The sequence below is a fragment of the Notamacropus eugenii genome, chromosome 7, assembly GCF_028372415.1.
Source record: "Notamacropus eugenii isolate mMacEug1 chromosome 7, mMacEug1.pri_v2, whole genome shotgun sequence".
In the NCBI taxonomy this organism is placed as follows: domain Eukaryota; kingdom Metazoa; phylum Chordata; class Mammalia; order Diprotodontia; family Macropodidae; genus Notamacropus; species Notamacropus eugenii.
The window spans coordinates 34447866-34462781 of NC_092878.1; the positions used below are offsets into that span (position 1 = coordinate 34447866).

Sequence of the window (14916 nt, forward strand, 5' to 3'; positions counted from 1 at the left end):
CTGTTAATTTATTTTGATATTATACTCTAGCTTCTTCAAACAGAACTTGACTCATTTGTGTGTAGTCATATCATAAAACAAAGCTGCTCAATAAATATTTTTGCAAATAGAAGGCATTATTAATTATTATTATTAATATTATTAATTCTAATGTATGACCCCAAAATTCAAAAGGAACAAAAGAATAGTACTAATACATTTAAAACATACTAGCAAACGGAGCTGCTGAAGTATAAGCAGTAAAAAAAAAGTGTAAAAAGAAACTATGATAGCATGAGAGACATTACTAGATGGATATATGACATATTCAAATAAATTAAGAGAGAACTTGTAGGTCTATGAAAATTACAAGCTTAAATAAAAGAAAAGGCATTAATAAGTAAGACATACCCAGAACAAGGTGAGCAGAATGGGGAGGGGTCTGGAGAATATTCCATACACTGACTGAGTAAAGGAAACTACAGAGAAGGTGATTTGATATCTATCTTCAAATAACTGAAAGGCTATCACATGGAAGAGTTAGATATGCTCTGTATCCACAGGGGACAGAACTAGGAACAACAGTATATGGTATAGAGAAGATGATTTAGGCTCAAAAAAAGGAAAAACTCCTAATAAATTAGAACTGTCACAAAGGCTGTCTCTGGAATCAGTGCATTCCCCTCAATACTTTGAGCAAATCTGAATGACTTAATTCTTTACAATGTTGTAGGGGAGACTTTTGGTCAGGCACAAATTAAGGCTCCTTTTGTCTTTTAGATTCTGTGATTTTCAGAAATCTAATTATCTGTGTACTTTGAATAATTAATCCATTGGTATTCTCAAATTCAACAATGCGAGAGTAGCAACATATCAATTCAATATGCTCAGTTACTTGAACAAGCTTATTACATTGAAAGAAACTCACCAAAATGACTCCCAAGCTCCACAGATCACAAGATTCATCATAGCCATTATGATTTAAGAGCTCTGGAGCAGCATAATGAAGAGTAAAGCATGGCGTCTTAAGAGGCTGATTATCAGGTGGCTTTAAACGCGCAAATCCAAAATCAATTACCTTAATTTCCAAATTATCATTTTCATCAGTGAACAATAAATTCTGTAAGATAAAAACACAAAAGTTAAATTAATGACTAATATTCTATAACAGCTGCCTTTATACAGTGCTTTTAAGTAAGTTTATCAAATACTTTACATATATTATCTCGTTTGCTTTTCACAATAACACTATGAGGAAGGCACTAGATATTATTATCCTTATCTTACCGATGAGGAAACTGAAAATCATCATACTGCTAGCAGATCTCTGCTTCCTTCAAGGTCATCCTTCTTTCCACTATACCATATTTCCTCCCCAGTGGAAAGAATCTTTGAACATATGCTATTTATAACTATAATTTAGAGAAGTAGCATAGTATAGTAGCTCAGGAACAGATGGACATTGGATTAGGTGAATTCTAATTCTAACTTCATGAAAAATACCAAACCATTGACAATGGGCAAACACATGACTTTTCTATGCTCAAACTTGTCATTAAGTGCAGTATAACAAACTAGTAAGGTATTTCTGCTTAAAATTCAGTAATATAGAAACTCAACTCTACTAAGAAGCATATTTGATACATAACACATGGACTAAGGAAACTTACACAAGTAAGTCTCATGTGCTATTCTGTATAAAATGGCCAACAGGCTACATTAAAAATGCTACTGAATAGATTGAGAGTACTCTGTTGAAGGACAAACAACAACAACGTAAAAATATACTTCTAATAGAATTTACTACAAATATTGGTGCATTGGCAAATGCACCAAATGTAGGGAACAATTCTCAACTCTCTCAAATTACATCAGAGTTCAAGGTCATGTTCCCAGATTTGACAAACAAATCCTTAGGAAAGCATTAGAATTAAATTGCTATCAAGAGTTTGGTATGTTATGTTGTATTGTCCTGGGAAAGAGAACTTGATTAAGAGTCAGGAGTCCTGGGTCTCAGTTCACATTGTGTCACCTACTTAATGCTGATCAGTCTCTCAGTAAGTCTCACTATTAAAATGAGGAAATGAGACTAGATGATATCTAATATTCTTTCCAACCATACATTTAACGTGTTTCTTTATCTTTAGATTCTGGCAATTAGAGAAAGAAACATCTTAATGCTATCAAAACTTTTTGAAAGTTTTGAAAGTTTTTTAAAATGTATTTTAAAATATGGAAAATTTATTGCCATTATATAGTCATTTTTTATTTTACATTCATTTTATGTAACTGGCAAGTGAGAAATAAGTTGCTAAATTAAAAGAAAAGAATACTGTATTTTAATTATGGCTTCTATTAAATAAAATAAGTCTTTATTGTTGTTATGCTTTTTACATTTAGATTTTACATAGTTTTCCTCGGTACTCCTCCCTTTCCTATAGAGTCATCACATATAAAAACAGTATTTTCTTATAACAAAAAGGCGGAAAACATAAAGCACAACTGATTAATATATTGAAAAAGCCTGAAAACACACACAATATTCAATGCTTATGTACCTCTCACCTCCACAAAGGGATGTGTCAAGAATGTACTCTCACATATCTTCATTCAAATCATGCTTGTTCTTCATAATTTTGCAACGTTAACGTTTACATTTTTGTATTCATTGTGTACATTTTTTTTGCCTCCGCTTATTTCACACACATACTTCCATACTTCTCTGTATTCATCACATTCATAATTTCTTACAGCACAATAATATTCCATTACATTCATGTACCATCCATGGACATCTACTTTGTTTTCAATCCTTTGCTATTAGGTGAATACTGCTGTATGTATTTTGGTGTATATAGGGACTTCCTTCCTTTCAATGATGTTCTTGCGTATATGCCACAAAATGGAATTTCTGGCTCAAAGAACATGGACATTTCAGTTGTTTTACCTGTATGATTCCAAACTCCTTTTCAAAATGCTTCTACCAGTTCACCTTACTCCCAATAATGCTCCAGTGTGACTTTTCCCACAACTCTTCCAATACTGACTTTTGCCATCTTTTCTGATTTGCAGAGTGAAAGGTGAAACCTCAAAAAGGGTTGTTTTGATGTGCAATTCTCTTATATTTTGCAATTCTTTTGAGAACTATTGGTTTATATCCCTTAACTACTTATTGACTGGAGAATGGCTTTTATTATGTGTAACATGAAACACAATGTTAATTGGTTATATATCTTGGATAACAAATCCTCACAGAGAAATTTATTTTTTTCTCTTACAAATTTTCTTTCTGTCCTAGATGAATCAATTTTGTAGGCTTTTCAGAACCAAGGGAACATAAGCATACCGTTTTTTTTCTTTTGCAATTACCTTTATCCTTTGGTTAAGAATACATCTCCTACCTATAGTTATGAGGGCTATGTGATCTGATTTTTTGTAACATTTTATTTTAGACTCAAACTCCAGAACAGAAATACAGAACAGAGCAAAGGAAAAAAAAATATCACAAACTTAAATGTTGGAACTTAAATACAAAGAAAAAAAGCATGTCATGTGCATAGCAGAACATAAGAGAGGATTCAGAGTATGTAAGGATAAATTTTAATTTCAAGAAAGCCTGTATGATAAATACTATAGACTGTGCTGAGAACTGTCCTGCTTTTCTTTGCTTCATTTTAAGTTTTCTTTTGTTCTCTGCTGTGTACTTTGTACTTTTTGTCCCCTTCCTCTTCTTTCCCCTCCCCAAAGCTACAATTTAGTGTGCATAGATTACTATATAAATACAGATATATACATACACATACACACACATACACATATATGGACATATACTTTCCCTAACAAGTTGATCTTTGTTTTTATGTTTGTGCATATCTCGTTTCCTCCCCTATTTCTACCTTCTACCTTGCCCTTCTATTACTTAGCCTACCCCACCCCAGGACCCTTTCATCACCCTCTCATTCCCACTGATTGAAACATCCTTCTATACCCCCCTTAACTTATTCTCTCACCTTCCTCTTTAGGGAGCTCTCCCTTGTCCCCTTCTTGCCATTTTGTTTTTTCTGAATTTAGAATATGTTTATATTCTTCTAGATATCTGTGTATTGCTTCCTCTTAAATTCATTCCCAATGAAAGTAGTTTACCAGAACTACCAGTCCTCTTCCCCCATTTAACTCCTCTGTATCTATCCTTCCACTTGCACCTCATTTGTATAAAATAATTACTCTTTTTAGCTACTCCTAAATGGTTTTACTTTTTAAAGTTATATTATACTCAGGTCTACCCCAATATTTCTTACAAACTACCCAATTACTAATGACAATCTTAGACATATATATATTTTTCACATAGATAAAGAGTAAATGGTCTATCCTTAATTGAATCCCTTGTAATAAGTCTTTAGTATGTACCTTATGTTTTTCTTGGCTCTTGTATGTCAAATCTTCTATTAAGTTCAGGGTTTTTGTTTTTTTTTTTCTTTTTTTTCTTCTTTCTTTTTCTTTTTTTGTTCTTTTTTTATTTTATTTTATTTATTTATTTATTTATTTTTTAATGTTTAACAATCACTGCCATACAATTGAGATTTTATCCCCCCCACACCTACCCCCCACTACCCCCCTCCCTCCCCACGACTGCATACAATTCGGTATAGGTTCTACATATACTTTCCTATTGAGTGTATTTTCACTATAGTCATGCTATGTAGTCAGACTAAAATAAATGAAAGAAATCATATAACAAATCAAAACATGATACACAAAAACTTACACATACACAAACATGACCTGCTACATTTTGTGAGTGACTTCCATATTTCTTTCTCTGAGTGTGGAAGGCATTTTGCCTTGAGAACCACCATTGGGATTTTTTTTTTTAAGAAGTTCTTGCGTTATTAAGAAATTCCAAGTCTACCAGAAAAAACTCTCGCACACTGTGGTCGTTGCTGTGCATAAAGTTCTCCTGGTTCTGCTCCTTTCACTCAGCATCAGGTCATATAAGTCCTTCCAGGCCTCTCTGAAGTCTTCCTGTTCATCATTTCTTATGGCACAATAGTACTCCATTACATTCATATACCATAATTTATTCAGCCATTCCCCAATTGATGGACATCCCCTTGACTTCCAGTTTTTGGCAACTACAAAAAGTGCTGCTATAAATATTTTTGTACATGTGGGACCCTTTCCCATTTTTATGATCTCTTGGGGATACAGTCCTAGTAGCGATATTGCTGGGTCAAAGGGTATGCACATTTTTGTAGCCCTTTGGGCATAGTTCCAAATTGCTCTCCAGAATGGTTGGATGCACTCGCAGCTCTACCAACAATGAATTAGTGTTCCAACTCTCCCACATCCTCTCCAGCATTTATCATTTTCTTGTTCTGTCATGTTTGCCAATCTTATAGGTGTGATGTGGTACCTCAGAGTTGTTTTGATTTGCATCTCTCTAATCAATAGTGATTTAGAGCATTTTTTCATATGATTATAGATATCTTTAATTTCTTCTTCCAAAAATTGCCTGTTCATATCCTTTGTGTTTTTTTTTTTTTTTAACAAAGTCTTAAAAGTCTGACAGTCAATTAAATGTCCATCTTTTCTTTTCATTCAGGATTACGCTTAACTTTGCTGGGTATGATATCTTTGGCCAGAGCTCCAGTTCTTTTGCTCTTTGATATATAGTATTCCAAGACCTGTAGTCTTTTAGTGTCTCCACTACTAGGTCTTGTGTGATTCTAATTGTGGCACCATCATATTTAAATTGATTCTATCTTGTTGCTTTTAATATTTTATCCTTGAGCTGGTGTTTCAGAATTTAACTATAATATTCCTATGAGTTTCCCTCATAGTATCTCTTTCAAGTTGTTGATGGATTTTTTCTATTTCTCCTTTTCGCCCATGTTCTAATACTTCAGGACAATTTTCTTTAATTATTTTTTGTATTATTTTATCAAGATTTTTTTTTTTTGATCGTAACTTTCAGGTAGTTCAATTATTCTTGTTTTCTCTTCTTGATCTGTTCTCCACATCAGTTGTTTTTCTTTTAAGATGTTTCACTTTCTCTTCTATTTTTTTATTTTTCATATTTTGCTTAATTATTTCTTGATCTCTTATAACTTCACTGGCTTTGCCTTGCCGAGTTCTAATTTTCAAGATGTCATTTTCTTCCTTAAGATTCTGGATCTCCTTTTCTAATTAGTTGACTTTCTTTTCATGATCTTGTTTTTCTTGGATTGTTCTTTTTTAGTTTTTTCTCCATCTCACTCATTTGATTTAAATTTTATGAATTCTTTTTGGGTAGGTGACCATTTGATGTTACTCTTGGGATAGAAAAGCATTTCCTTGCTTCAATATCCTCCTTTGCAGATGAACTCAGGTCTTCTCTATTCCCACAATAACTTTCTATGGTTGAATTCTTCCTCCTTTGCCTGTGCATTTTTTTTTTTTTGTAGTAATAGCTTAATTTTTGTAATCACCTCTAGTGCTGGAGTATGGAGGATGGTGCCCCTTCCCCAGATCTCAGTTCTCTCCTCAAGCCTGGAACCAGTCAAACCTGCAGCCTCCTGAGAGTGCCCACAGTCAGGGGCACCCTGCTTCACTGCTTCTGCAGTGGGAGTATGCTGGTTTTTCTCATCCCTGCCACTATTCACAGGATAGCTGGGTCTGGCATTCTTTGTCAGCAGAGGTTCCTTAATCTTCCCTGGTTCAAACGCCCAACTCCTCTCACAATTCTGGGGGTAAAAGTTCCTGTGGCTGGTGCCAAGGTGGCCTCTCAACCCAGCTTTCCCCAGAGCTTGCTGCTGCTTGTGTGGAATCTGGCCTGGAGGTGTTTACTCTTCACAGAGATCAAACTCCATCCTGGGATTTTTCTTCTGATTTTCTCCAATTCTCCCCAGAAGACTCCTGTTGTGCCCCTAGTTTTATTTATTTTTTAACCAAATTTTGTTCACCCTAAGGTGCTATTTTATCTCTTTCGTCAGGGTAAATCTTGAGAATTTGAAATTCTCTGACCTACTCTGCCACCTTCCCAGCAGCCTCCCTTTTTCTAATTTTTTAATATCATGATCTTCAATATTAAGGACGTGTATCCGTTTAGATTATGGAATATGGTGTAAATTGCAATCTAAGCCTAATTGCTTTTTTAAAAATTATATTAGAGCTAAGAAAATGGTTTTTTTAAAAAATTAATTAATTTATTTAACTTTTAAAATTCATTTTCACAAAATTTTGGGTTCCAAATTTTCTCCCCATTTGTCCCCTCCCCCCACCCCAAAACATCGAGCATTCTAATTGCCCCTATCACCAATCTGCCCTCTCTTCTATCATCCCTCCCTTCCCTTGTCCCCATCTTCTCTTTTGTCCTGTAGGGCCAGATAACTTTCTATACCCCATTACCTGTATTTCTTATTTCCTAGTTGCATACAAGAACAATACTTGACAGTTGTTTCTAAAACTTTGAGTTCCAACTTCTTTTCATCCCTCCCTCCCCACCCATTCCCTTTGGGAAGGCAAGCAATTCAATATAGGCCATATCTGTGTAGTTTTGCAAATGACTTCCATAATAGTCATGTTGTGTAAGACTAACAATATTTCCCACCATCCTATCCTGCCCCACATTTCTTCTAGTCTCTCTTTTGATCCTGTCTCTCCCCAAGAGTGTTGACTTGAAATTGCTCCCTCCTCCCATTGCCCTCCCTTCCATCATCCCCCCCACCCTGCTTATCCCCTTCTCCCCCACTTTCCTGTATTGTAAGATAGGTTTTCATACCAAAATGAGTGTGCATTTTATTCCTTCCTTTAGTCAAATGTGATGAGAGTAAACTTCATGTTTTTCTCTCACCTCCCCTCTTTTTCCCTCCACTAAAAAGTCCTTTGCTTGCCTCTTTTATGAGAGATAATTTGCCCCATTCCATTTCTCCCTTTCTCCTCCCAATATATTTCTCTCCCACCCCTTAATTTCATTCTTTTAAGATATGATCCCATCCTATTCAATTCACTCTGTGCTGTGTGTGTGTGTGTGTGTGTGTGTAATCCCACCCACTACCCAGATACTGAAAAGTTTCAAGAGTTACAAATATTGTCTTTTCATGTAGGAATGTAAACAGTTCAACTTTAGTAAGTCCCTTATGACTTCTCTTTGCTGTTTACCTTTTCATACTTCTCTTCATTCTTGTGTTTGAAAGTCAAATTTTCTTTTCAGCTCTGGTCTTTTCATCAAGAATGCTTGCAAGTCCTTGATTTCACTCAAAGACCATTTTTTCCCCTGAAGTATTATACTCAGTTTTGCTGGGTAGGTGATTCTTGGTTTTAGTCCTAGTTCCTTTGACTTCTGGAATATCCTATTCCATGCCCTTCGATCCCTTAATGTAGAGGCTGCTAGATCTTGTGTTATCCTGATTGTATTTCCACAATACTTGAATTGTTTCTTTCTAGCTGCTTGCAATATTTTCTCCTTGACCAGGGAACTCTGGAATTTGGCCACAATGTTCCTAGGACTTTCTCTTTTTGGATCTCTTTCAGGCGGTGATCGGTGGATTCTTTGAATACTTATTTCGCCCTCTCATTCTAGAATATCAGGGCAGTTTTCCTTGATAATTTCATGAAAGATGATGTCTAGGTTCTTTTTTGGATCATGGCTTTCAGGTAGTCCCATAATTTTTAAATTGTCTCTCCTGGATCTATTTTCCAGGTCAGTTGTTTTTCCAATGAGATATGTCACATTCTCTTCCATTTTTTCATTCTTTTGGTTTTGTTTTGTGATTTCTTGGTTTCTCATAAAGTCATTAGCATTCATCCGTTCCATTCTAATTTTGAGAGAACTACTTTCTTCAGTGAGCTTTTGAACCTCCTTTTTCATTTGGCTCATTCTGCTTTTTAAAGCATTCTTCTCCTCATTGGTCTTTTGAACCTCTTTTGCCAATTGAGTTAGCCTATTTTTCAAGGTGTTATTTTCTTCAGCATTTTTTTTGGTCTCCTTTAGCAAGGTGATGACCTGCTTTTCATGCTTTTCTTGCATCTCTCTCATTTCTCTTCCCAGTTTTTCCTCCACCTCTCTAACTTGATTTTCAAAATCCTTTTTGAGCTGTTCCATGGCCTGAGCCCATTGAATATTTATTCTGGATGTTTGGGATATAGAAGCCTTGACTTCTGTGTCTTTCCCTGATGGTAAGCATTGTTCTTCCTCATCAGAAAGGAAGGGAGGAGATATCTGTTCACCAAGAAAGCAACCTTCTATGGTCTTTTTTTTTTCCATTTTCTGGGCATTTTCCCAGCCAGTGACTTGACTTCTGAGCTTCCTCTTCACACCCACCTTGCCTCCAGATCTGCCCAGCTAGCACTTGGGGTCTGAGATTCAAATGCTGCTTCCCAGCCTTAGGGCTTAGGCAGGGCAGGGCTGCTATTCAGTGTGAGATTAAGTTTAGGTGCTCAGGTGGGGGCAGGGCCGCTGCATGGGGCTCAGTTCCCTCAGGGGGTTTATGTGGAGACCTTCAACAACGGATCCGCACTCCTGCCTGCTTTGGGAGCCCCTGTCTGCTGCTGCCTCTGCTGCTGCCTCCCAAGGGGGCTCGAGCCATGGGGGCACCCAACTCCCCCCTCTGCAAACTGAAAAGCCCCTCCCACTGACCCCCGGTGTCCGTGGGTGGAGGGACCTGCGCGGCTGCTGGAGATTCCATCCCTGGAGCCCGCTCAGATCTGCTCCTCTTGGCACTGCGCGGCCAAGGCAGAGCTGGGCTCTCGGGCCAGTTCTCCAGGTCTCTCTGGAACAGAAATCTTCTCTGCTCCACTGTTTTGTGGCTTCCACTGCTCCAGAACCCACTGGGAGTTCTTCTTTACAGGTAATTTATGGGCTGTCGGTTTGGAGTTAGCATATATGTATCTTTCTACTCCGCCATCTTGGCTCCTCCCCCACCCCCAAGCCTAATTTCTGCCAGACTATTTTCCAGTTTCTCAATTTTTATATAATAGGGAAATCTTTTCTAAGTAATTTCAAATTTCTGGTTTATTGAACACTGAGTTAGTTTCACTGCTTCTGATTCTCTTTTATCTGGTTTGCTACTTTATTTTTTTAATCAATGCTAGGTGGATTCAAGGACTTTTGTTTTATAATATAGTTTGAGGTCTAGAAGTGCTATTCTTTCATTTCTTTCTCTTTTCATCTTTTGTTTTCCAAGTGAATGATGTAATTAATTTACCAAGTTCTATAAAATAATCCTTTGGCAATTTGATTGATATGGCATTAAATGAGTACATTAACTTTGGTAGCACTATCATTTTAATTATATTGGCATGGTCTATCTAGGTATAAAAAATTAATAGTCTTCTATTAATTTAAATTATTCTTTATTTTTTAAAGGAGCATTTTGTAATTTAATCTATTCAGGTGTTTTGGTAAGTTGGCATCCATACTTTTAAGCATTTTATAGTTATTTGGAATAGAATTTTCCTTTCTATTGTTACCTCTTAGATTTTGATATTTGTTATTATTATACATGAATGTGGTTGATTTTTTGAGGGTTTATTTTTTTAGCCTGCAACTTTGGTGGAACTATGATCTTGATGATTTTCTTTACAGCATTGCTAGGATATTCCAAGTATGCCATCCTATTACCAGGAAACAGGGATAGTTTTATCTCCTTTTTTTCTTTATGCCATTAATTTTGCTCTCTTAGTGGTGTTTCTAGCATTTTCAGAACTATATGAATAATAGCAGGGAGAATGGTCAAACTTAATTTACTCCTGTATTTACTGAAAAAGGTTCTAGAGTGTCCCTATTGCATAGGATATTTACTTTTGGTTTTAGAGAAATATTTTTTATGATATTAGAAAGGTCCCTCTATGCTTATAGCGTCTAATATTTTTAGCCAAAATGAATGCTGTGCTTTTTCTGTACATATTGAGTAATCACATGATTTTGGATGTTTGTAGTTTTAATATGATTTTGTTGGTTACTTTCCTTGGAACGTTGCATTCCTGGTAGAAATTCCACTTGGTTGTAATGAATGCTTTATTATATCATTCACTGTAATCTGCTTGACAGGATTTTATTTAATAATTTTGAATCCATATATATTAATGATATTGGCTTATAATTCTGTATTATAGCATTCCTTAATTTAAGTATTAGGACTATATTTTGTTAAAGTGTTCTGGTAGGGTGCTCTATTTTTCAATTTCTGAGGATATCTGTGAATAGATACTAATTATTTGTTAAAAGTTTGAATTACTGGGGGATGGAGCCAAGATGGTGGAGTAGAAAGATGCACCTACTGTAGCTCTTCCCCCTTAGCCCATAAAACACCTGCAAAAATTACTCTAAATAAATTCTAGAGCAGCAGAAGCCACAAAACAACAGAGTGAAAGAGATTTCCAGCCCAATGTAGCCTGGAAGGCCAACAGGAAAGGTCTATCACATGGGGTGCAGAGGGGAGCACAGCCTGTGGAGAACAGCCCAGCCTTGGCTATGTGGCACTGGCAGAAACAGGATGGGAGCAGGCCTGGGGATGGAATCCCCAGCAACAGAAGCAGTTCCCAGATCCCTCAACCCACAAATGCCAAAGACAGCTTCAAAGGTCAGTGGAAAAAGCTTTTTCAACTGGGAGTAGGGGAGAAGGGGATAAGTGGGGTGAGATAACAGAAAGGAAGGCAAATGGGAGGAGGGAGTAATAAGAAGCAATTACTTTAGGGTAGGGACAAAGTCTAAAGAGAGAATAGAATAAATAGGGGACAAGATAGGATGGAGGGAAACATAATTAGTCTTTCACAACATGACTATTATGGAAGTCTTTAGCAAAACTATATACGTACAGCCTGTATTGAACTGCTTGCCTGTCAGTGGGGATGGGTGGGGAGGAAGGGGGAGATGTTGGAACTCAAAGCTTAAGGAATGAATGTGGAGAATCGTTTTTGCATGCAACTGGGAAATAAGAAATATAGGTAATGGGGTATAGAAATCTATCTTGCCTTACAAGAAAAGAGAGAAGATGGGGATAAGGGAAGGGAGGGGTGTGATAGAAGGGAGAGTAGATTGGGGGAAGGGGTAATCAGAATGCATGGTGTTTCTGGGTGGGGGAGGAGAGAGATGGGGAGAAAATTTGGAACTCAACATCTTGTGGAAATGAATGTTGCAAACTAAAAAAAAAAAAAATTTGAATTATCTTGTGAATTCATTAGGATCATAAGTTTTTTCTTTCGGTAGTCCCTTAACTACTAATTCTTTTTCCTTTTCTGAACATGGGTTATTTAAGATCTCTATCTGATTTTCTGTCAGTTTGAGTATTTTATATTTTTGAAGATATTCCTCTATCTGTTTTGTATCCTGAGTTTAGCATAAAATTGTGCATAATAGGTTCTTGATTATTCTTTTTTATTCTGGTTTTATTGTGACATCACCTTGCTCACTTGTTACTTTGTTAATTTGATTTTCTGGCCCTTTCTCTTTCTTTCAATAATTGAACTGACTAAAGCTTATCAGTTTACTAATCTTTTCAAAGAATCAGGCTTTAATTTACAATGTCTATGGATTTTTTTGATTCAAGTTTATCTATTTTCCCCCTAATTTTTATGATCTATTTTTTGCTTATTTTATATTTGACAGCTTTCTAATTCATTAAGTTCTTTTTTCTATTTTTAAAAACATTTAAAATGTTTTATTTTCCCTAATAACATGTAAAAACATTTTTAATGATCTCATTCTGCTAATTTCATTTTGCATCATTTCATATAAATTTTTCCAGGTTTTTCTGAGAGCATCTTGCTTTGTCATTTCTTATACCACAATGATATTTTATTTACAAACATATACAATGACTTGTTCACCCATTCCCCAACTGATGGACATCCCTTCAATGTCCAATTCTTTGCCATCAGTATTGTTGTTGTTTGTCCTTTGTTCTCAAAGAGGACCATGACATCAGGGAAATGATGCCCTGGCTTGCAAGTAAATTGGATTTAAGTAAGGAAAGGCTGTGCAAAATCATCAGCTTCACTCTCTCCTCTGGAGCTATCTGGGTCCAGTGGCAAGAAATAGATTAGGATGACTGGAGACGGCCCTGGAGGCAGTGGGAGATCTTGGTCTTTTTAAAGCTAAGGTCTTTCTTAGGTCTCCAGTTTGTCTGAGGCAATACCCATTGAGTGATTAAGGCTAACTTAGAAATGAGACAAAGAAGGGCCTGGGTAAATGACTTGGAAAAAGCTAGTAAAAAAAAAAAACAACAATCTGGGAAGGAAAGGGTTTCTGGCCAAAACACAAACAATCACCATTTATATTCCCTTTGAAACATCAGAGCCCAAATAATAACGAAATGAGGCTTGGACTGGGACCTACTGTCAACCAATCAATGAGAGACAGAGTGATTTGGGTTTTAGGCATGGTCCTTAAAAAAGAAATCTAGCCTGTAAAGCCCAAGACAGTTCTTTGGGTAGCCTAAAATAACACAAATGTCTAGAAGAAGGGAGTCAATTCCACAATTCCATTAAAAAAGCTGCTATAAATATTTTTGTACATATAGGTCCTTTTCCTTTTTTTTTTGTTATCTCTGGGATGCAGACCTAGTAGTGGTATTGCTTGGTCAAAGGGTATGCATGGTTTTACAGCCCTTTGGACATAGTTCCAAATTGCTCTTCATAATGGTTGGATCAGTATACAACTTCACAAACAATGCGTTAGTGTCCCAATTTTCCCGTATCCACTCCAACATTTATCATTTTCCTTTTCTGTCATATTAGTCAATTTGGTATGTGTGGTTCAGTTATTTTAATGTGCATTTCTTTAATTAATAGTGATTTAGAGCATTTTTATATGACTAAAGATAGCTTTAATTACTTTGTCTAACACCTGCCTGTTCATATTCTTTGACTATTTATTAATTGATGAATGACTCTTGTTTTTATAAATGGCTCAGTTCTCTATATATTGGAGAAATGAGGTCCTTATCAGGGAAACCTGCTGTAAAATTTTTTTCAGTTATGATTACTGTGTATTTCCTTCCATTCTATTTCCTTCCCCCCTCCATTTATCCTGCTCTCTCCTTTTACCCTGTCCATCATCCAGAGTTTTGCTTCTTTTACCTACCCCAATTCACTCTCTCTTCTATCACTGTGCTGCCCCACCTTCTCTCAGACTTTCCTGTAGGGTTAGGTGGATTTCTATAACCAATTGAGTGTATTTGTCATTCTCTCTTTGAGCAAATTATGATGAAAATAAGGTTCATGCGCTCCCTGCTCCCATCACCCCCATCTTACTCTTCACTGTAAGATCTCTTTTGTGCCTCTTTTATGTCAGATAATTTACCCCATCCTACCTCTTGCCTTCCCCTTCTCCCAGTGCATTCCTCTCTCATCCCTTAATTTTATTTGTTAGATATTCACTGCATCATATTCCATTCACATGCCTTCTATCTACATATATTCCTTAAATGTCTTAACAATGAGAAAGTTTTTAGGAGTTATAAATATCATTTCCCCATGTAGGAATATAAACAGTTTAACCTTATTGAAACTCTTTTAAGATTTTTCTTTCTCTTGAATTCTGCATCTGAAAGTCAAAATTTCAATGTAGTTCTGGTCTTTTCATCAGGAATGCTTGAAAGTCTTCTGTTACACTGAACTTCCATTTTCCCCCTGAAGAATTATACTCAGTTTTGATGGGCAGGTGATTCTTGGTTGTAATCCTACCTCCTTTACCTTCCAGAATTCCAAGACCTCCAATCCTTTCATAGAAAATTGGCTAAATCTTGTGTGGCTTGATGATATTTGAATTGTTTCTTTCTAGTTCTGAAATTTGGCTATAACATTCCTGTGAGTTTTCATTTTGGGATCTCTTTCAGAAGGTGATTGGTAGATTTTTTCAATTCCTATTTTACTCTCTGGATCTAGTATACCAGGACAATTTTTTTTGATAATTTCTTGAAAGATAATATCTAGTATCTTTGTTTTTTGATAATG

General features: G+C 36.1%; 1 protein-coding gene across 7 annotated transcripts in view; it reads right to left on the reverse strand.

The window, feature by feature from the left end:
• RPS6KA5 (ribosomal protein S6 kinase A5) overlaps positions 1-14916 on the reverse strand; it is a 197534-nt gene that overhangs the window by 41767 nt on the left and 140851 nt on the right. For all 7 annotated transcript variants that reach the window (XR_011970710.1, XM_072624959.1, XM_072624958.1 and 4 more), the window contains one exon: positions 908-1099. Coding sequence is in view for 6 of the 7 variants with exons in the window: in XM_072624959.1 (XP_072481060.1) it covers positions 908-1099 (192 nt within the window). In the remaining variant the exon portion in view is untranslated. The remainder of the gene's footprint in view (positions 1-907; positions 1100-14916) is intronic.